This window comes from Sus scrofa, chromosome 11 (assembly GCF_054392235.1).
Source record: "Sus scrofa isolate SSC_HxYL_T2T_F1_AM1 chromosome 11, Sscrofa_HxYL_maternal_Yorkshire_Landrace_v2.0, whole genome shotgun sequence".
Classification (NCBI taxonomy): Eukaryota; Metazoa; Chordata; class Mammalia; order Artiodactyla; family Suidae; genus Sus; species Sus scrofa.
Window position 1 is genome coordinate 78,228,014 of NC_139393.1, and position 22,516 is coordinate 78,250,529.

General features: G+C 47.9%; 1 protein-coding gene and 1 long non-coding RNA gene across 3 annotated transcripts; one reads left to right on the forward strand and one right to left on the reverse strand.

Annotated features, from left to right (window-relative positions):
- Positions 1–2,727: 2,727 nt before the first annotated feature.
- On the reverse strand, positions 2,728–9,298 carry METTL21C (methyltransferase 21C, AARS1 lysine). Of its 2 annotated transcripts, XM_084982262.1 has the most exons (5): positions 9,197–9,298; positions 8,793–9,002; positions 5,459–5,610; positions 4,386–4,503; positions 2,728–3,316 (listed from the first exon to the last, which is right to left on the reverse strand). In XM_084982262.1, the coding sequence occupies exons 2-5, from the start codon at positions 8,908–8,910 to the stop codon at positions 2,922–2,924; spliced, it is 783 nt and encodes a 260-aa protein (XP_084838388.1). In that variant the 5' UTR covers positions 8,911–9,002; positions 9,197–9,298; the 3' UTR covers positions 2,728–2,921. The 2 variants fall into 2 exon arrangements, with proteins under 2 accessions (XP_084838388.1, XP_005668579.2); XM_005668522.4 differs by lacking the exon at positions 9,197–9,298 and having other exon boundaries at positions 8,793–9,040.
- Positions 9,299–12,824: 3,526 nt separating this feature from the next.
- Positions 12,825–15,629, forward strand: LOC146398707 (uncharacterized). The gene is made up of 3 exons (XR_014819872.1): positions 12,825–14,301; positions 14,456–14,628; positions 15,082–15,629. It is a non-coding gene; the product is annotated as an uncharacterized LOC146398707 (long non-coding RNA).
- The last annotated feature ends 6,887 nt before the right edge of the window (positions 15,630–22,516 follow it).

Here is a 22,516-nt window from a genome sequence, read left to right on the forward strand (position 1 = left end):
TGCACCTGCATTCTACACCACAGTTCATGGCAATGCCGGATCCCTGACCCACTGAACAAGGCCAGGGATGGAACCCGCATCTTCACGGATACTAGTCAGATTGATTTCCACTGCACCACAACAGGAACTCCCGATGTGTATGGTTTTTAAACCTTGTACCCTTAGAATTTCTTACTGTAAAAGGCCTGCCAGAGCTCTGATCTTAGTCATTCATAACTGTTTTTTGAGCAGTTTGACTCCTTTATCTGATAACAACATTGGACCCTTGAAGAAAAAGTACAGATATGTATGCACACATTTTGTTGTTTCTGAGCCATCTGGAGCCATCCATGAACAGCCATGTGCATGTTCTGTCACAAACACATCTTTCACCTACAGATATACAGGTCCCCCCACATAGAGGTTCAATCTAATCAGGAAATTGGGAAGCTCCAAAGGGAAAGGGCAACTCCCTGAGGTCATGCTGACTGCTAATTAGAGAACGTGTTTTATAACCAGGTTTACCATTTCTGTAAGAACTATCTGCTGCAGAGCCTTGGGCTCAACAGAAGTGAGGTATTGGGTCCTTCTCAGATCTTTCCTGCGGATATATTCAGCCCCGAGAGATGTGTATAGCTGATACCCAGGAATATGACAGCTTTCAGAGCTCCTCTGAATGTCTCATTTCTCCGCATTTCCCTTGAAGCTTTTTTTAATTAGTCCCACTGTTATCCGTCATCTCAGGCAGCCATGAAATTATACAGTTGCCTGAAATTATCTAGACAAACACCCCTGGGAAAAGGCTTTTCCGCCTGAGAGAGATCTGAGTCCAGTCAAAGAACAGCCTGGTACGTGGTGTTTTCTGGTGAACAAACTCCAGTGCTAAGGTAACCGGGCTGCTGCTTTTCAAGGCTACCATGGAGTGAGAGGCGGGATGGGGGCAAGGCAGTTGAAACCATCACAAACTGCTCTGTTACCGAGACCCGGCCATTTTGAGTGAACACACCTCAGATTGCTACATGTCTTTGGTTAATTTCCAGAGTGCTGGAAAAGTTGCTCCTAAGGATTTCTGTCAGTCATCTCATGACTTTAATGGAAGAGAGAATTTTTAGAGGTGCTTTTTTCATTGACAAAAAGTTCTACCATTTTCACTGGAATGACACCCGTTTTTTGGAACATGGATTTAACATTCAATTTTAAGGTAACTTGATGGTTAGAAACTTCCTGGTAAGAGAGTTATTTTGAAGTACTACCTTCTGAGTTATGTCAAGGTATAGTGAATTCCAGGATCCTTCAAATATGACTGCTTTTCATATAAAATTGACATTGTTGCAGAGCTGCCTAATTTCTCACTTTACTCCTCAGGTTTTGATCTTTTCACTGTCTTTTTTAATGTGGAAGGAGAAGCTAAGCCCATGGGGGGCTTGGATGTACTCTTTGAAGAACGTTCTGGAGCCCCAGGCACAGTAAGCGGCCGGGCCCTTCTGACAGGCCAGGTCATCAGCTGCCCAGCTGTCCGATGCTCTCAGTCCTGATGACTGGTGGTGAGAAGCGATCCAGTGAGGTATGTGCCTGCAGCAGGAGGTGAACAGCAGCGCTTTTTAATAGGATGTCTCAGTATGGCCTGAAAGTTCACAGGCATTTTTTTTTTTTTTTAATCTATGGGCCATGTCTGGTTCTCTGTGATAACAAGGACTTTTCAATCTGTAATTACTACTCTCTTTCAGTGGGTTGTCTTTCTCAGATAATGAAATTTTAGCATGAAGAGTATTAAGTTTGCTGTGGAAATTGGAGGTATGTCCACAGACTGGCACAATCTGCTTTGAGCTGTGATTTCTAGAAAGAACAGTCCCCACAGTAAGAGACGCCAGGATCTGGGGGCAGGTACACACAGCTGGCTTGTGGGCCCTGCTTTCTCTCTAGATCACACTGTGCCTCCAAAAGAAGGTGTCCTCCGAGTTCCCGTTATGGCTCAGCAGTAGCAAACCCAGGTAGGATCCAAGAGGTTGCAGGTTGGATCCCTGGCCTCGCTCAGTGGGTTAAGGATCTGGTGTTGCTGTGACCTGTGGTTAGGTCACAGACACAGCTCGGATCCCACAGTGATGCTGTGGCTGCGGTGTAGGCTGGCAGCTGTAGCTCTGATTCAGCCCCTAGCCTGAGAACTTCTGTATGCCACAGGCGCGGCCCTAAAAAGAAAAGAAAAAAAAGGCATCCTCAGCAAAACTTGTATTTCTGTGTGATTAAAATGGAACTTTTAAAAGCGGGGACATTTTTCCTCTTTCTGGATATGGTGGCCCATGGCTGCACCAGCCACTGAAAATGACTGGAAGAACCAAGTAGAAACAAAGAGCATCTGAAAGAAGCGTTGGCAATGGTGCGGAGTGTGCACTCAGCACTGGTTCCAGGCCCCCAAGGCATCGTCCGTTTTCTCATTCCAGCACTGTTGCCGTATTTTTCCGTTTTAATCACTATTAAGCCTCTAACCGTGCCCTATTATTCAGTACCCTCTCCCTTTGCTGCAAATAAAACCTATCCTAAGTAGATTCTTCCAGTTAAGATCCACAGACCCTGTCGAGCTCAGTTTCAAAATGCATGAGACAAAAAGGTATATTGACAAGTTTAAAACCATGCTCTCCAGCGGGAATAACAAGGGGGAATCCACTTGTTGGTTACTTTAGTCTTGTAAAATTTATCAAGCACTTCATTGAGACTCTGGGAAGCCAACAAAGCTACTTCTATGTTTTCATATTTTTCTTTTGTGTATATTTCGATTAAGCAGGTAATCCTAAGCAGGTTAGAGAGTTGCTGCAATAGCATGTCTGTTAGGCATCCAGGTTGTTTTTATGCCCTACCTTTGCAGTCTTATATTAGAAGTCTTTGAACTGCCATTTCTAATGCTGCTCAAAAGACACACTCCTGTTCTGAAAGGCATTTGGTTTAACTTAGTCCCATTTCAGCACTCCTTTGAAAACCTTGACAGATGACTCTGGAAATTCTGCCAAGAGCGTTGTATCAAAAACTTGCTTGAATTTTTCCAAAAATTCATAATCGGTGCTGAATCTGAACTTGTTTGCCCAGAGCAGCACGGTGCCCGGCTGACAGAGGTAGGCCATGGTGGTGAGCAGCTTGTCCAGGAAGTAGTGGTGGTAGACCACGTCGGAAGCCAGCACGTAGTCGTAAGAAAGCGAGGCCTTGGGGAAGTTGTCTTCCAGGCCCTCTCCCCACGCCAGCGCTTTGACCTCAGGCAGATGGGCTGCACGGTGTAGTGTGTTCCTTAAAAGATTGAATTGAAGGTTCCCTAGGACGTCGGGCAAGTCTGTTGCTGTGACTTGAGCTCCTAAGAAAGAGAAGGTTGTACTCATGACCCGGAAGCATCTGGGCAGCCACAGGGCACCTGCGCGCTCGGGGCGGCGTGGACCTGGGCCTCCCACCTTGCCCCTGTGGACACAGGGGCTGGTATCCTGGCGGGCGGTGGACCCTGCCCTGTGCCCTGAAAGATGTTCAGCAGCATCCTTGGTTTCCACCTGCCGCATGCAGGTGGCACCCCCCCGCAACCCCCAGGTCGACAACCAAAAATGCCCCAGTACATTGTAAATGAACTATAATTTTTTTTAAAAAAAGTTATTCTCCCAGACATTTCCAAATGCCCTTCATTTGGGACAAAAACAAAAAACCTTTGGTTGGGGAGCCCTGAAATAAAATAAGGTTCTTTTAGGTAAACAGCAGTGCAGTTTGGGGAGCTTCTGGAGTAATTCAACATCCCAAGGCTCTTAGCATTTGCTTACTGTCCTAATTCGTAACGGTTTTCCTTCTGAAGATTTTGGGTTTCTCTCACATGAGGCGTCAGCACCCAGTTTTCTTTCCACGAGGGATGGTCTCTTTCGTATGACTCTCCCCCCAACTGCGTGCATGAAACTAATCTGCAGGCATTTTAAAGCCCGTGATAAGGGTTCACGAGGCAGATCACCATCTTTCCAGACTGGTTTCGACGGAAGACGATCTGGACTAGTTTTGGCAGAAGTAGCCCACTCTTGCCCAGTGCCCAGGACTCACGACTGGCATTCGAGGTCTAAATCTGTCTTCATCTTGGATTAACTCGTTTTCCTTCAAAATGTTTGTTTTAATATGTGTAATGAAAAGCAAGAGACAGCATATAGCATAGTTGTTCACAACGAGTTTCTAGAACCACACCGTTAGAATTTGGACAAACCAGTTAACCTCTCTAAGGCACGGTCATCTTATGTCTGGGATAACAGTAGCCATTCTAGCTCTGGACACGGGGAGGGGGATTCTAGAGTGGCATCACAGCCAGGCTCCTAACCCACCACCCTGTTACATGGTCAGTAGGCATCATTGTCGGCACAGGAAGCCTCTTTTGAAACGAAGCTGGGAATAAACAGACAAACCTAGAATACTGGCCACGATGGAAACCAGGCCTGGTCCCGCACCAATTTCAAGTATCTTGGCATCTTGGAAATTCAGTTCCTCCGCATGTTCCTCCAAATACTGGCACAAAGCCATAGCCTGAAAAACATTCACAGTTGTCACCCGGATGCTGTTGAAACGTTAAAAACCAGTGACCCGGTTCCCCGCCACAAGTTAAATCCCGAAAAACACAGTCACAGTTTCAGTTTGTTGAGGGGGTCGTGCAGTGCCATGGTTAGAACTGGGGAATGTGAGCATTGCATCAATGGAGCTTGTTAAAGCCCCTGTAAAATAAATCAGGAGACTCGATCGGGTCCAGGAACAGGAAGATCAGCTGGGCTCTTACAGAGCCTCTGATCACAGCTACTCCCCCGGACCTGAAGGTCTGGGTGGCCTGGGAGTGTGTCAGAAACGCAGGCGCAGTACCCCCACCCTCTCACCCCGACCTCCTGAATCAGAATCTGCCTTTAGCAAGATCCCAGAGGGAGTCCCATCCAAGCACAGGCTGAGAACCTCTGTGTGGAAAGCACGACAGTGCTGGGCCCCCCAAGGTTCACTGGCCCCACCTGGCAGAAACAGTGCCCACGGCCACAGCAGGGTGGCGCTCTGGCTGTAAATTCAGTGTTGGCCCCACGCCAGCGCCATCTGCTCAGGCCTGAGCATGAGTGAGGCCCTGCTTCCTGAACATTCCCGCAGGGCTGTCCACACCGGAAAAGGGAAAAGACTCTCCAAGGGCTGGAGGGACTGGCCCAGAGGCGCCGCCGCCGAAGCCAAACTTGCAAGATTTATTATTTCTTAATAATATGAATTTTTCATCCTACTTCCCAGTATGCTCAAGTTTACGATAAAAATGCTTCAAGAAACACCATGGAGACCATTGCTTCTCGGAGAGAGGTGGCACTTGCAGAATCTAAGTTCACCAGCGGCACGCCTGGGGCGCAGAAACGGACTGTCCGCCTGCGAGGCACAGGGCGTCACAGCCCTGGGCCACGCGGATGCCCGAGATTGTCCTCATCCCAGAGACCCCGGCACCATCATGAAAGGGCTCCCTCACCGCTGGCCACACCACCGCTCCATAACTCTCTATGGATTCTTGAATGACAATCTTCTTGCCTGCGAACCGATAGTACTCCTGGGTGTAGCTGGCGTAATTCGCCGGAACAAATTTCTGGAGGCTCTGAAGGGCTTGCCGTATCTCGTGAGAATCTGTGGGACAGAAAATAAAATAGGTTTCCTGACGCGTGGCTCCAGTGCGGACACACCCTTGGGATGGTGAGTTACACGGGAAGAGGCTGAGCAGTGTGCCCCCAACAAGGGTGATGGCATGAGTGACAGTGGCAGACGAGCACGCGTGGAATGATGCGGGGTGCCAGGGACGTAAATCCCGATGGGACGTTCTGACCATGGGACGCAGCGCCGAAGGATGCCCTGGGCCCTGCCCTCTGTTTAGGAGAAGACAGCGCCGTGTGGACCCTTCCCCGCCCCACCCCCGTGTCTCGAGGGGAGGAGGCAGCGAGGCCAGCGGCAGGACGGCAGGGGCGAGCCGTCTGCCTCAGGAAGACCTCTGCGAGCGTGGACCCGACTATTTTTAGGTCTTGAAGTAACATTCCCACATGTTGGCTGGGACGAGCTCCTTAAATCCTTCCTACAACTGGCCCTCAAAAGGTACAGGTCACCCAACGATGAGCCAGAGCCACAGTCCTGGGGGAGGTTGTCAGATGAGCTCCAGCTATTAAATTACTCTTCCTTTAAATACTCCTTTGCACGCATGACCCACTCGAGCGGCTCTCAGCTATCATATAAAATGAGAGGAAAAGGGCACCTGATGGCGACTGATGTCACCGGAACCCAGAATGTCACAGGTTTTGCAGGGGCTTTCTGCATGACAAGACAAGTGAGTAAAAGGCCAGAGGAGGATGCTAAGCGCACGGAGCAGGGACGGGCCAGACGCAGAAGCTGGGGTGGGGGGAGGCTGGCACCCACAGCGAGAAGCCATTGGCAGCGAGGGGTCTGTGGGGGAACCTGCCTGAGACCTGCCTTGGCTGCCTGAGCTGCGCCCGGGACATGTGTAACCAAGGATGGGACACGGGCTTCGGGAAAGGGCGGGAAAGCGCCGTCAGGGACCAGCGGAAGGGCTCGAGTCAGAAGTACACGCTCAAGGTGGAGGCAGAGGGTGCGTGCAAGGCCTTTGACGAAGCCTCATCAGGGTCTACCCGTCGGAGTTCAGGCATCACTCACTTCCACGCACCCCGGACAGGTCTGGGCCGAGCCTCTGCAAACGCTTTGTTCGTGTTAAGGGGAGGACAGAAATGTGAAGGAAGCTCTTAGAAGGTTTCCAACAGCTTGACCGTGTGTGTTGAATCGGATTGCGAGAAACCAAAGCTTGTATTTCGTAGATCTGTGTACGTACTTTCATTGTGTTCTTCTAGAAATTCATCCGTGCTGTGTCCTACAAAAGTGTCAAAAGGGTCTCTGACCCAGAATTGACTAGTCTGTAAATGAGCAGGAGGCTGTGGGTTCTGATCTAGCGTTTTCCAGCCCTGGAAGGAGACTTCTCTGACCTGGCCGCAAAGGCGAGCTTTCCGGGACCTGGCTGTCACCAAGCTAGCGAGGACCTGCTGGTGACTGTCGGGAAGTCCGTCCTGGGATGTCCCTTCCCCTCGGGTGCCCCGGAGAGGCTGTGGGGAGGGAAGGAGACCTCTGGTCCCCACCCACCTTCTCAGGGAAGCTATGGACATTTAACAGCGTGAGCCCAGCAGAGAGGCTTCTCCCATCGGCCCAGAGGCTGACTTCAGAGACAATAAGAAGGCAGAGGAACAGACCAGGTTGTGCTGGCGTGACCGCTTCCACCACGGTGATTTCAAAGGCCCGAGGCTGTCCTTGGGGAAGAAGGGCAGCCGCTCAGCATCACCGGCGTCTCTGCCACCGATGTGATGCCCATTAACAGCCTCAAGAGCACAGGCATCATAAAATGTAGGAAAATAAGTGAGTGACGACACGTGAGTATTTGCTACCTGAGTTTTTTCATATCCCTTTGCCTTTTGCTTAATCATCTCATTGTACGTTCTTATAACTTAAATTTTAACAATGGCCTGTTTAACAACGAGCTTGCAAAATTCCTGAAATTCAGAAGCATCAGGTATGAGCTGATGCTTCCCTCTAAGCCTCTCATCCCTGGAGCACCTGCCCCATCAGGGATCCAAGTCAGCTCCTGCACGCTTCCCATCTGCTCGATGTCACTCAGACTGTCCCTTCACCCCTTCCTCCCACAAATCACTAGCTGGAGGCTAATTTTTCTATCCAGATGGTAGGAAAAGTTGATGCACTGATTTTAAGTGGCTCATCCTTTTACACGATGACAAATAATAAGCTGATGGTTATACTTTCTGAATCAACATTGTGAGGAAACGTGGACTTTTAAATATTCTCCCATAAGACCCTTTTCCATGCTATAAAGATAAAGGAACTTATGTTCATTGCACTTGATTTTTTTTGTTTTGTTTTGTTTTTTGGGGCCATACCCGCAGCATATGGATGTTCCCAGGCTAGGGGTCCAATCAGAGCTATGGCTGCTGGCCTATGCCACAGCCACAGCAATGCAGGATCCAAGCTGCATCTGCAATCTACACCACAGCTCACAGCAATGTCAGATCCTTAAGCCACTGAGCAAGGCCAGGGATCAAACCTGCGTCCTCATGGATCCTAGTTGGATTCATTTCCCCTGTGCTACGACGGGAACTCCCTGCACTTGATTTTTATTTACTGTTTCTATGCTAGTTTTAGGGAACCTGAAGGTTTTAGGGAGCTCAGATTTCCGAGATAGGCAGAGTTCCATTTTTATGTAAATAGTTTAGTAAAAATAAATAACATTCTGGGTTAGCAGAGCTGGAAGGTGACTTTCCACATTCAGGGATCGTAAATGTTTTGACTGTTGTATCTTGGCTCTTATGACATCATTTGCTATGTTATTTATTTACTACTGATTCCCTGTCCAGAAATACAACCCTAAATGGTTACAGCGTCCTAATGGGAAGATACACTTGGCTTTACAAGGACCCAGTGTCTGACGCAGCTGCCAGGAATACTTTTGGCAAAAAGCGGGAAGGAATCTAGATTTCATTTCTTTTTAAACGTTCTGGTAATAAAAACCTAACTGCCTTAGATTTGGACCCCGGATAAAACAAAGTCGGGTCTTCCATAGGTCAAGAATGAAAACGCATTACCTTCAGTGCTGGCACAAAGGCATTTTTCTCCTAAGCTTCATGATAGGAGAAAAAAAAATCTAGAGTTAGAAGGAAATGGCCATTCTTGTCCCTGAGGTTCCCTGGCGAACGCCATCAGCATCAGGAAAAGAAGCGAGAAGGTGCGGAGGTGAGGAAGGAGGTTACCTTCCAGGGGTCCGTCTGTGCGCAGAGCCTGCTTGTCCCCCTCTGCCCTGCTGTCCCGGAAGCTCGGTCCCTCCTCCAGGTGCTGGGGCTGCTGCCCGGGGTGCAGACACGCGTCCATAACGGGGCCGCCACGGAGGAGAGAGCTGGCCAGGCGCTCAGCCGGGTCTGAATCCCAGAGCCTCTGCAAGGTGCAGCTTATCGCCTTAGCATCTGCTGAGCCGGAAAGAACACCTGCTTTTCAGCTTAGTTCCCTGGGCGAGGAAAGCAGCCCCCCTCCCCCCCGCAACCCGGAGCTGCCATCCTGGTTTCCTGCAGCCAAGTGGGAGACCATGAAACACTACCCCCGTCTGCATGGAGAAATGCAAAAGCGGAGCCTCTGAAGCCGAGGACAGGCACTGCCTTGCCTTGCTGCGGTCTGAAATCCGCTTCCAAGGGCTCTTGGAACTGAATCTTGAGAAAGACGGTCGGATCCAGCTACACATACCTTTGAGGGTACCTTGTGGACTGAGGGCTAATGACATCACGGATTTGGCCCAAATGCAGGGCTGCTCCCTTTTCCTCTAAGGTTTTAGTGCAAGATAGTAGAAAGCGCTGGGGGCTGAGAGCCAGGAGGCTGGTCGTCTCCCCACTCTGACTCTTGGCAACTCAGTTCTCTCTACGCCATTTCCTCATCAGCAAAAAGGAGTGGATAATACCCGCCTGCCTCCTAGGGCTGCGGCGAGAGACAGACGATTAGTGATCCGTCCAGCACAGGAAAAGTCTGCCGATGGGGGAAAAAAAGGGACCAAGCTATCGGGATCATTGATCAGCATCAAAGCAGTAACATGTGACATTGCTGCAGGACTTAGCGTGTTGTTGCCAAGCACCGTTCTCATGCTTTTCGTGTATTGATTCGTCTAATCCTCACAACAAACCCTATGAAGTAGATGCTATTATTATGCCTCTTCTCAGATGAGAGAAATTCAGGCACAGAGAGATTCAAAAGCAGCCCAGGAGACGCAGCCGGCCAATGGCAGAGCCAGGAGTCAGATCCAGGAGGTCCAGCTGCACAATCGACATTCTTGACCATGAAGCAGGACCAGCTTGAGTTTGCTGCTTCAGCTGTGGGTTTCCTGGCTGAGTTTGCCCCAGAATTACTAGTCTTTTTTGTTGTTGTTGTTTAAACAAAATGCAAATAGTTTTCCTTATTTGTTTTTACACATCAGAGTTGTCTCATGTTGTTTCAGCCACATGGGGAGAGCAGCCTGCCACACCAGCCACAGCAGGACTAACGACTCCATGCCTGGAGGGTTGCATGCCCCCCACATGAACACGCAACAGGATTTCAAACAAAGGAGGTTGCCCTGAAAGTCAGGTAGCATTTTCACTGGCTCTAAAATCAAATATTTATCCCAATGCGCCAACTCAAGAAGTTTGTTCTGCAGATACTTAGTTGCTCCTTTTCAACTTGGCCCCAACCAGGAAGTTCGTTGTTCCCTAAACAACAGCTGATGGGTTGTGAGCACCTCGGGCATCTTCGGGGCAGACCCCTCAGCCCGGTGGTGAGGGGTCCCCCCGTTTGAATCTTGGCTCTGCCATGTGCAGTCTTTGTCGAACACATAGATAAGGTGACTCCTCCCTCACCATTGTAGGAATTAAGAGAATTAAGCCATGCAGACAGAGCCTCTCATAACACAGTATCAATACAAAATTAATCACCATACAGTAGCAATTGTTATTTTCATCTCCAAAGCCAGTCAGTCGTCAGGTTATACAGCACTCGGGACACCCCCCCAACACCCTGGGACTCTGAATTCCGTGTGAGACATTTCTTCATTTTGCACACAAGGAAAGGAGAACTGTTTTCAGTTCAATGACACGTAGTACTTTTCCTTGTGAAATGAAATGACTCCCTCCCCCATCATTAGAGCCGACGTGAGAAACTAGTTTTTTCCCCAGAGCTACTTAGACAGTAACTACAGTCATCGGTCTAGTGTCGACGACTGTTAGCAAGCACAGCGCATGATCTGTATCAGAGGTTAGTATTTAGCAAAGAACTGGGAAGTTCTGAGAATGACTCCTCCTTAGTAGTCTCAAAGTAATTCCAAATTGTTAGTTTAAAACCTATCTTTACCTTGGGTGGCAGAAGAGATTGGAGATCCCTGTGCACCCTCTAACCCTCAATGTTTTATATAGATCTGCACCTGAAAGGCTTAGCATTTTATGACCAAAGGCCAGCCAGTGGAAGTTCAAGTTATTTAGAGTAGCATTACCCACCAGTAGCCAGACACACGCTACTTTGCTAGAAGTTCCTCTCTCTCTATCTCCTTCTCAATTCTCAATTTTCTCTCTTACACACACGCACACACACACACACACACCCCATTCTTGTGACATGAAATGAAATCGCTCTCAGTAGATCCAGAAAATCGCTCCAGCAGAACAGAGGTTGTCCTCTTTGACAGCCAGTGGCTGTGATGTGGTTGAAATGTAAACTTCTTCTACTCTAAAGGGAAGCGGGGTGGATACCTGGGGTTTTGTACAGACTGACACACTGTGTTCATTAGCGCAACTCCTGTGGCCGAAGGCAAGGGCATGCCCGCCGTGGACTCTGCCCTGGACCCTGATGCTAGCAGCCAGAAATAACGTAAGACTCTCCGGAGAAGAGGACCAGAGAAGGTCTATCTATCCACAGAGGCAATGTGAGTCAAGGGCTTAAAGTCACATATGGGGTATTTAGTTGGGCAGCAGTGAACAGGAAACCAGAAAATGCCACCCAGGAAAAAAAGCCAGCCGTTGTAATGGACTCAGTTGAAATGAGGGGCAGTTAAAAACGAAGGAAAATTGGATGCTCATTTGGGAAGTCTTGAAACCGATAAAATAGAGTATAGGCGTGTAAATTAAAGCCTTAGGCAAACGAGAATTAAATAATCCTTTACACTGATGAGGGACCATGCTTACCCAGTGAGCTGAGGGAGTGATTTAGCCTGAGCAGATATAAGAGCCTTTTTTTTAAAACCCAACTTTGGGGCTCTCTTCTCTGCTGTCTTTTTTTTTCTTTTTTCTTTTTTTTAGTTCATTTCTTTTAACTCTGTGTCTTTTTTTAAATTAGAGTATAGTTGATTTACAATGTTGTGCCCACTTCTGCTGTGCAGCAAAGTGACCCAGTCATTCATATACCTACATTTCCTTTCTTATACTATCTTCCATCATGGTCTATCCAAGAGACTGGATAGAGTTCCCTGTGCTGTACAGCAGGACCTCATTGCTCATCCATTCTAAAGGTAATAGTTTGCATCTACTAGCCCCAAACTCCCAGGCCATCCCTCTCCCTCCCCCTCCCCCTTGGCAACCACAAGTCTGCTCTCCACGTCTGCGAGTCTGTTTCTGTTTGGTAGGTAAGTTCATTTGTGCCATATTTGAGATTCCACATGTAAGTGATATCATAAGGTATCTGTCTTTCTCTCTCTGACTTACTTTTTTTAGTTTTTTAAACTCTAGTTGCATCCAAGCCTGCAAATGGCATTGTTTTGCTCCTTTTTATGGCTCAGTAGTATTCTGTCTTGTACATGTACCACACTTCTTAGTCCAGTCATCTGTGGATGGACATCTAGGTTGTTCCAATGTCTCGGCTACTGTGAGGAGAGTTGGTATTTAACTCCAGATCTTCACCTGGACCTGCTGTGGCCCCGGGACTATCTTCTTTCCCACTCCTTGAAATGAAGAGAGGTGGCCTGGAGTCTTTTCCAAATCTGCCATTCGAATGCTTTCTTATTCCCCCAGCGGTCCAGTCCTGTGACGGTGTCCTGCGCTTCTGACTCCTTTCTGCTGGTCGTCGTCATCCTTATGAGAAACAGCGGACAGATGGTCGGCAGGACAGTTTCACCCAGAACTCTAGCAACAGATTGCAGTTCATATGGATACATGTGTGTGTGTTTACACACACCTACATTCATTCCGTATGCTTTAAAATGGAGAAAAGGACAAAGAGGAAAAATGTTCTGTTTTGGTTTTTTTTGCCTTTTCTAGGGCTGCTCCCGCAGCATGTGGAGGTTCCCAGGCTAGGGGTCGAATCGGAGCTGTAGCCGCTGGCCCACACCAGACCCATAGCAATGCAGGATCCGAGCCGCGTCTGCAACCTACACCACAGCTCACGGCAACGCCAGATCCTTAACCCACTGAGCAAGGCCAGGGATCAAACTCGCAACTTTGTGGTTCCTAGTCGGATTCGTTAACCACTGCGCCACAACGGGAACTCCGGAAACTCCGGAGAAAAATGTCTCGATTCTCCCTCCTTGCATCCACTCTCTGAGGAAGGAAGCCTGACCAACATTTCTGGGTGTCAACTTCTAGGCTTTTTTTGGATAAAGCTTATAAAAGCTATTTGACTGAAAATTAAAGTGGATAGCAATGTGTATCTCTTTGACCTCCTGTGGAATGTTCTATTGTTTTAAGGGTTTCCTTTTCAGACTTTCTTCAAAAACCATCCTTTCGGTCGCTGCTTTAGGAAATAAGTCAGAACTCTACTGCCTGGACCTGGCATGAGTGAATCCGAGGTTCCTAAATACTGGACTAGAGACAGGCTACCTCGGAATTCCTTAGAAACCTTAAAGCAGGCAGACTCCAGGCCCCTGGAAATTCTAGTTCAACAGTCTAAGAAAGAGCCTAGAAGTTAGAACGCCCCCGACTGACAACTGTTAGCTGTGTGTCTGCAGCGCGTGGCGTTAGTGGTTGTCCATCTGGAGGGTGGGGGACACAGGAGTGGCTGTCACATTGTTGGAATGCCATCCCACGGGGAGGGGTTAGCGCTCGGCGGGCTCTGCGGGCCGGGCTGATGAGTAAGCTCCCAGGAGGCGGATTTGGGCACAATAGGAAAGAACTTTGTAACAGGCAGAGCAGCGGAACAGTTGGTCGCAGGGATGATGGAACATGGGCCAGATTTGGAGTCAGAAGATGGCAAGATTGGATCAGAGGCCTCTGCGGGGTCAAGGAGAAGGCCACGGACGTGCCTCGGCTCGGCCTTTCTCCATCCGCGGACTCTGAGATACCGCTGCGCTTTCCCCCAGCTGGACTTGGCGCCCTCGGCTAGTGGTCCTCAGCAAAGGGGGATCCTCCCCTCCTCCCAGGGGCGTTTGGCCATGTTTGCTTGTCGTGATTGGGGAGGGTGCTATTTGCATCCGGTGCCTAGAAGCAGGTGCTGCCCATCATTCTACGTTAACTGGGACGACCCCCCAGCAAAGAACCCTCCAGCTCGAAGTGGCAGCAGGGCAGGTTGAGAACCCGTCTAGGCGACTCACGGGGGTTGTCATGCAGGGTAGATTCCAGTTGCCACCCTGCCCTTCCCAACTACCAGCAGGGTGATCCCCGCCTCCTCTGCCTCCACGGTCTCGCCCCTCAGATGGGTGGATTTGAATTTACAGAGCATCAGATACCCGCCAGACTCTGAGCCACATCCCCGCGGCCCCTGGTTCTGTCCACCTTCTCCCAGGAGCTGCCCCAGAAACAAGGAGCGCGTATTTCACTTTGGCAGGTGAGGAAGGGAGAATGATCCAGGGAGAGGGCGGCCGCCAGCAAAGGGTGTTCTGGGAAGCCAGGATCTACCGCAGGGGGCGATACAGACGCAAACCCCTGGGGGAGGCTGGGGGATGAGGCGAGACACACACCTCTGTACTCGTCGCCTGCAGGTTCAGGGGGCTTCCGGGTGTCTACACCAACGCCTCAGCTCGGATGTAGAGCCAAGCCGCTGGAGCACTCAGGTGTGTCTGAGGGATGTGAGCGACCTGGTACCGTTTCTTTACACAAGGCTGAGAAGTGAGACATCTGGCAGAGCGCCTGGCACCAAGAAGGTCATCCATCAGTAAGTGCCCTGTGTAAATCATAGGCCATTCAGGTAGCGGCTTGGTTCTTTGGAAGGGCTCTGGGTCTTTCCCTGAATCAAATGGAAATGGTGAGCTTCCGGGCTTGAGAAATAAAGGACCCAAGGTGGCTCTGGCCTCCAAGCAGGAGAGCACGGCCTGGTCTTTGAACAGTGCTGTGGGAGGCCTCCGCTGTGGTCGCCTTCGCCTTGTGTAACTGCAGATTCAAGATCTGGGGGACACGTTTCTGATTGGTCTAACTTGGTCACCAGCTCTGCCTCGTAGACAGGGCTGGTGGGTGTGAGGGAAGCATGGGACCAAAGCATGCGGAGTAGGGCTGGCAGGTCCAGGTGAGATGCTGGGCCCCTAACAAGCAAGAGTGGGGTGGCCCTCCTCCCCTTCCTGCCCCCCGCCCCCAGCGGGGCGTACACACTTTCTTATTTTCATAACAACAGTTTCGAAATGGCAGCCCATCTGCTCCACAAGGGAAGGTGACCTCGGCCTCACTGGCTATGGCCTCTGGAGAGAACAGAGGCTTCCTTCTCCAAGTGGAAGCCCCAGCCCGATGGCCTTTCCTCACTAGTTCCAGGGCTTCCCCCTCAGTGGGCAGGCGTTCCCCGGAGACCACGACAGTGACTCGATTAGCCGCTTCATCACCTCTTACCACGTGTTGGAGCCCGTGGAAGAGCCGAACTCCCCAGAGGGCAAATAAGTGTGGAGGCAGAATTCTAAAGTACAGCGTCTCCTTCAAAGACCAGATAAAGGACTTATGCATTAACCATCTTCTATAAACAGCTGCACTGTGTCCTAAGGACACCCCCGTCGATATCACTAGAGAAGATGATCTCATCATTGCCTATGGGTCCCTGCCCACGAATCTTGTCACCTTCATTAAGCCCATTAATAATAATCTCATCACCTTCCTTAATAAAAATCATGTGGGCGAAAGCCTAGGCCCTTTGTTCTGCAGAACAGAGGCCCTCCTGGTCGCCCGCGTTCGGGATGTCAGAGTCGTGTGTGTTCTGTTACACCAGGCCGTCCCTCTTCCAGGAGGCCTCGCTGCCCTGCAGCGCTGGACGTGGCAACCACGGGCCACTCGTCTCGTCCCCGCCTATGAAGGAGCCTATCCCTGCCTTTCACATGACCTTCCCCCAAACTTCTACAAAGGAAAGGTTGCTGATCACACAAATACATGTCCACCATCCTTCCTTATCAGCGAGACTGATGGGAGTTCACTTCCAGGGGGTGTACGTTCGCAGATGTGGCTGGACGTTCTCTCGTCCTGGCACCCACGAGCGTTCACAAAGTGTGTGGGTTTCTTTTTGCATATTCTTTTCCATTATGGTCTTTTATAGGATATGAAAGGCAGTTCCCTGTGCTATACAGTAGGACCTTGTTCTGTATGAACAAAGTGCGTGATTTGCCGTGTGTTCTGCAGAAAAGTAGGTCACAATTTGGTCACGGTGACATGCAATTCCAGAATTTCTGGTCCCTCAACTATCTGGGAACACAGTGGCTCAAAGTGCATGCTCCGCTCTGTCAAATGACGGAGGGCTGCTGCCAGTGCCCCTCATTCGCCAGGCTTCTGGGGGTGCCAAGGAAAGGGGTCCACTGATGCTGCCGTGGAGACGTGAAGATTTAGATCCCCTCGCCCTGTGGAGGAGCAGACCCGGGAGGCTGAGCAGCAGGATCTAAAAATGGGAGTCTTCTTGGGAGTTCCCCAGAGGCCTGCTGGTTAAGGAGTCAGCCTTGTCACTGCTGTGGCTTGGGTTCAATCCCTGACCCAGGAACTTCCACACCTGTGGGCTCGGCCAAAATAATAATACTAAAAAATAAAAATGGAACTTTTCTTGTCTTGGTTTCAAATGAGGGTGGTGGCCTCCTTGTCATGTTCCAAAGAGTCCACCATCATAAATTTTAAAGTAAGGGCACAGAAGACATTCAGGCCATGCTTAAATGCGGTCAAGCTTGTGGATATAGAAGAACTCAGGTGCTTCATTCTGAATGTCTTTTCTTTCTTTTCATTTCTTTTTTTTCTTTCTTTTTTTTTTTTTTTTTTTTTTTTTTTGTCTTTTTGCCTTTTATAGGGCCGCCCCTGCGGCATATGGAGGTTCCTAGGCTAGGGGTTGAGTTGGGGCTGTAGCCACCGGCCTACGCCAAAGCCATAGCCATGCCAGATTCAAGCCACATCTGCGACCTACACCACAACTCACAGCAATGCCGGATCCTTAACCCACTGAACAAGGCCAGGGATCGAACCCGAAACCTCATGATTCCTAGTTGGATTCGTTAACCACTGTGCCACACGGGAACTCCCTGAATGCCTTTTCTATAAGGACAAACTTTAGCGGTGAGGATGGAAGGACAACTACAAGTGAAATAACCCAGTACGTGTGGAAAGAGCAAGGCAAGTTAGCGTCCTTTCATTTTAAAAATAGCACATGCCTGGTCCTAAGCATTTGAGTCCACACTTAACCACATGGAAAAGCCTGGCTCCGCATAAATTATCTGCCTTTTAAAGTGGCTCTGACAGGAAACCATGAGTAGCCTTGATGGGCTTACGTGCATTTGGGAGAAGTGATGTACTTGGTTGTTTGTTTCTATTTTTAATTTTTCTCTCCAGCCAGTTCTTAAAATGGAATTCCCCTCAAAAAATTTCATTGCTATTTGAGAAGAATCTTTGACTGCAACGGTGTGCGGTCTTTGACTGCACGTCAGAATTGGAAATGGCCAGTGTTTGTGCCGTCAAAAATCACTAAACGTGCTTCAGAGCTTTCAGCCTGGGGTGTCAATTACAGGGAGAAGCATCTGCTCAGGAAGTGGGTTTAGGTAGGAGATTCTGACATCGAAAAGTCTCTGAAATAAGGGTTTGTTTGCTAATCCCATTCCTCTTCATTTAAACGCTGGTAAAGGATAGCTTTCTGCGGCTCCTCTGAATCCTGGGGGAGATGGAACCAAAGGAATCTAGCAGTGCGGGGGGGGGGGGGGGAGAAAATCCCTTCACAGTAATTCGGCTTTGAGACTGAGGATGAGAGATGATGGATCAGTTCCAAGTTCATCGTCAGACCCCGGGAGCAGAAATGACTACAGCAGCCCTCCCAACTCCCCGCCAGAAGCAGATGCCTCCAAGGCCATCACTTCTTTCCATAGCGCCATCAGCTGCTTGGGAATGGCACTTTTTAGAGGGGCTTAGCGGTACCCAGTCATGCTCTGATTTTAGCAACAGCAGTTGACCCGTGTTCAGAAAGATAATAATTTTTTCCCAACAGATTTCTATTAGGAAAGAATGTTTACCTGGTGGGACTATTCTGGGATGTGCCATAAGGGAGAATTCCTTTCATTCTTTCCCCTCATTCCAGGCCAGACTTGGTTTGAGAAGCACATGTTCGCTTCCAGGGCTGGGCTGTCGGGATGGAGGAGATAACGCGGAATGGTTTCATCACTGATCCAAGTGAAAAGGGGGAGAGGGCCGGGGTGGAGCGAGAGGGACAAGCCGTCGCCTGGATCCCTAGCCCTCCTTTTTTCCAGCTGGGTGATCTCAGGGAAGTCACATCCCAGGCTCCGTTTCCCGCATCTGTTAGAGGTGACCACACCTCTCACACACTTGCTCTGTGCGTCCTTTTAAGGGTAAAGTGAGACCAAGCGTAGGAAACAGCTTTGAAAATGGCAAGGCTTGTGTAAGCATCATCATTCCTTCTTTCAGGAGGCATTCAGATCCGACGATGCAGGTGCATCAATCAAGTTACCAAAGAAAGTATGTGTCCCCCTCCGGCCTCACAGCTGCAACAGTGGGGCAGGTGGGCATTGCTTTCCACTCCCAACATGTAAAGTACCAAGTCGAGTCTTTCCAAAGATGCTTTAGAAATGCATATCCAAACTTGAAAGAAAGGGACATCCCTAGATGCTGTAAATGACACTGAAAATCAGAGGCACAGCAGGAAGTGACCCAGTTCCTGCCACCACAAGCCTGGGTGTATTAGACTTGGGTGCAGGCCCGGGATTCACAGATTTTGGGGTTTTGAGGCATTTGGAGGACAGTAGATGTGTCATGGGCAGACAGGGTGTGGGGGCTGGGACTAGGATAAAGCAGGTTTGGGGCAAAGCCTGATGTTACACAATCTGGGGGGAGAGTCTTCTTTAAGGAAAAAAGTTATTCGTTACAAATACAAAATTCGGCACAAAAGTAATATTTATTTATTTAAAATGAAAATCACCCAAATTAACATTTTAAAAGATGAAAAATAGAGTACTTTAAAAATAATATAATAATCATGATTCGCTAGAATAAATATAATGATTATAACTGTAATATATTGTATTATATAATTATAACTATATAATAATTATATATGTGTGGAATCTAAAAAATATAACACTCTAGTGAATAAAGCAAAAGAAGAAGCAGGATCACATACATATACCAGTGGCAAGGGGCAGCACAGGGCTAGGGGAAAAAAGGGTTATCGTGGGATTATATAAAATCATGTGGGTGAAACTCTTGAAAATTGTAAAGCACCATAGAATTTAAAGACTTTAATTCAACAAAACATTTTTAAAAGATTAAAAACAGAGTATTTTAAAAATAATATATTCATCATGATTTTATATATAATTAATATTATTATAACTAGGTACTAGGTTGTGTTATATAATTATAACTATATAATTATTATATAATGCTATATTAAATACTTTATCAACTAACTTCCTGCAACACTTTAAAAATATTTCCTAAGTTTTTGGCTGCCTACCTTTTTTTTTTCTTTTTGGTCTTTTTTTTTTTCTTTTATGGCATGCAGAAGTTCCCGGGCCAGGGATCACTCTCTCACCACAGCAGCAACCTGAGCCACAGCAGTGACGACACCAGATCTTTCCCCTAATGAGCCACTGGGGACTGTTGGCTGCCTACTTTTTGATTACTTTATACTGTAACAATATAATATCATATTTCTTAGAGAAGATGAACCATTAATCATGTATTTTTCTTCTGGCATGGTTAATTTAAATTTATTATAATTAATGATATTTTGGTTACGTTTCTCTCAGCTTTACAACCCATTATTGGTAATGTCGTGTGAATTTTTAGGTTGTTGTCAAATGCGCTTCTTTCATATATGACTTGTAATTGCAAACCCTCACAGTCTTATAACCAAAGCTTAAAAGGTCTGATTTCCCCAAAATGCTGACCCCAAATGGAATTCTCACTTCAGTGGGACAGAGATAACATGAGTCGTCACCTTGTCAGCACATATTCTCCAATAGTGACCTTTCTGTCATTCCCGTCCTGGCGCAGTGGTTACCGAACCTGACTAGTAACCAAGAGCTTGTGAGTTCGATCCCTGGCCTCGCTCAGTGGGTTGAGGCTGTCCAAAAACAATATCGTACGCCAACAAGTAAAGGTTAGAAAGGGTAATTTTTAAAACATGCCATTTGCACTATCACACAAATTATAAGGGAGCAAGGAATACATCCACTGGAGATGTTCCAGAAATTGTCTTTCTCAAGACCTCTCCCTCTAGCGAGTGGAGAAGACAGCTCCAAATAAACACTCCCATTGTAGCAGGGTAGCGTCACATGAGCTGCCATAAACCCCTCGTTAGGACATTTGCCAATAAGGACACCTTTCTTTCCGTCATTGTGGACTGGACTTTCAGCTAGAAAACGCAGAAACTTTTGGAGTTTCACACATGGGCGCCTCTGTCTCTCCCTCCCTCTCTCTTTTTCTCTCTGTTTTCTTTTTCTTGTCTTCAATTATTCAGCTGCAGTGTACTGCACCTCAGTTTAATCACATCAGAAGAAAAATGGAAAGAAAACTCTGAAGCAGGAGGTGAAGGTAAACTGGGGAAATGTTGCCAAATCCCAAAATAATTCTTGGTGCTTCCAGAGGCAGAAGGAGCACTTGAAATGGACCTACTCTCCCTTTGGCAGAATGAAAGTCGACAAGCTCTGGACTTAAAGATGACATTTGCTGCCTCTTAGCTCTTAGATTCCAAATGGTATTGTCATCGTCGAGAAAACTTGATCTCTTTTTCATTGGTATCATGAATACGATCCACTAGCCAAAGAAGAAATAAAAGTATGAGTGTGTGAGTGTGTGTGTGTGTGCGCACATGCACTATCAAGGGACTATTAATGCTACCTGACATGGGCACACGTGCTTTTCAGTTTTTCCAAACCTATTCATAAACGCTATTTGATGCCGCCAGCAGTTTTGTGGGACCCACAGAAACAGCATCAATACCAGGGGCAGGGGAGGAGGCAAGTTTCAGTTAATCGTCTCGACCAGGGCAGCAGGAAACTTAGAGGACAACAGTCTTTATCAGAGCGAAGAGGAAAACAGTGGGTCAAATAAAAACAAACTTCATCATGAAAGAAATAATCGATAAGCTGGACTTCAAACTTAAGACTTCTCGGAGTTCCCGTCGTGGCTCAGTGGTTAACGAATCCGACTAGGAACCACGAGGTTGTAGATTCGATCCCTGGCCTCGATCAGTGGGTTATGGATCCAGCGTTGCTGTGGTGGAGGTCGCAGACAAGGCTCGGATCCCACGTTGCTGTGGCTGTGGCATAGGCCGGTGGCTACAGCTCCGATTCGACCCCTAGCCTGGGAACCTCCATATGCCGCCAGAGCAGTCCCAGAAAAGACAAAAAAAAAAAAAAAAGATGACTTCTCTGCAAAGGACAAATATATATCAAGAGAACAAGACAGGCAGATTGAGGGAAAATATTGGCAAAAGATATATCTGACAAAGACTGTTACCCAAAATATACAAAGAACTCTTAAAATTCAACAATAAGGAAGAAAAAAAAAAAACACCTAATTTTAAACATGGGCCTGACACTTGCACAGACACCTCAGCGAAGAAGATACACAGATGGCTGATGATCATGTGGACAGAGGTTCCACATCAGATGTCATCAGGGAAATGCTAATCAGAGTCACAGAGAGGTACCACGGTCCACCTGTCAGAATGACCAAATGCCAGGACACCGACCCCACCAAATGCTGGTGAAGATGTGGGGCCACGGGAACGCCTGTTCCCAGCCAGTGGGAATGCGAAATGGTTCAGACTCCTTGCAAGACAGTTTGGTGGTTTCCTACAACAGATTCTGACCGTGCCATCCGACAGCCTTGCTCCTTGGTTTACCCAAAGCAGCTGACAATTTACATCCACACAAAAGCTTTTATATGGACATTTGATAGGAAGCTTTCCTCACAAACTCATGGTTGCCACAACGTGGAGACAACCAAGAGGGACTTTGAGGTAGATGAATGGATAGACAAATTGCGATTCATCCAGATAACAGAATCTTATTCAGTGCTCAAAAGAAAGGAGTTAAAAAAGACATGGAGAATCTTAATGGCTTATTACCAAGTGAAAGAAGCCAATCTGAGAAGTCTACACTGTCTGCTTCCAGTTATATGACGTCTGGAAAAGGAAATTGTTGGACAGTAAGAAGATCAGAGGTTGTTAGGGGTTAGGGGAGAGGTAGAGATAAGAAGGGAAATTAAGCACCTAGGGGTTTTAGAGCAGTGAAACGCTGCTGTGTGATACTATAATGCTGGGTACATGTCGTATATGTCAAACGTGATAGAATGTGCAACATTAAGAATGAACTTGAGGGACGGGGGTACAGGGGAGCTCTGTACTTGCCGCTCAGTTTTGCTGTGAACCTAAAAATCCCCCCAAAAAGGTAAAACGATTCATTACAAAAGCAAATGACGGCCAAAAGCCCCAAGAGCTAACATATTCGTTGAGGTTTTCATGGCAATCGGCAGGGTGGGTTCCATTTTCATTTTCTGCGAGGAAAAAATGTCACGAGTTAATGCTTTACTAATCCCTCCTCTCGGTGTTAATAGAAAACCCTGAGTAGAAATCAGAATTCAAT

Coding starts and splice junctions, on each gene's coding strand:
- METTL21C (XM_084982262.1), bottom strand. CDS start 8,910: ATGGACGCGTGTCTGCACCCCGGGCAGCAGCCCCAGCACCTGGAGGAG. Junction 5,611..8,792: donor CACAGACGGACCCCTGGAAG/GTAACCTCCTTC, acceptor TCTGTCCCACAG/ATTCTCACGAGATACGGCAA. Junction 3,317..4,385: donor CATCGTGGCCAGTATTCTAG/GTTTGTCTGTTT, acceptor TCTCTTTCTTAG/GAGCTCAAGTCACAGCAACA.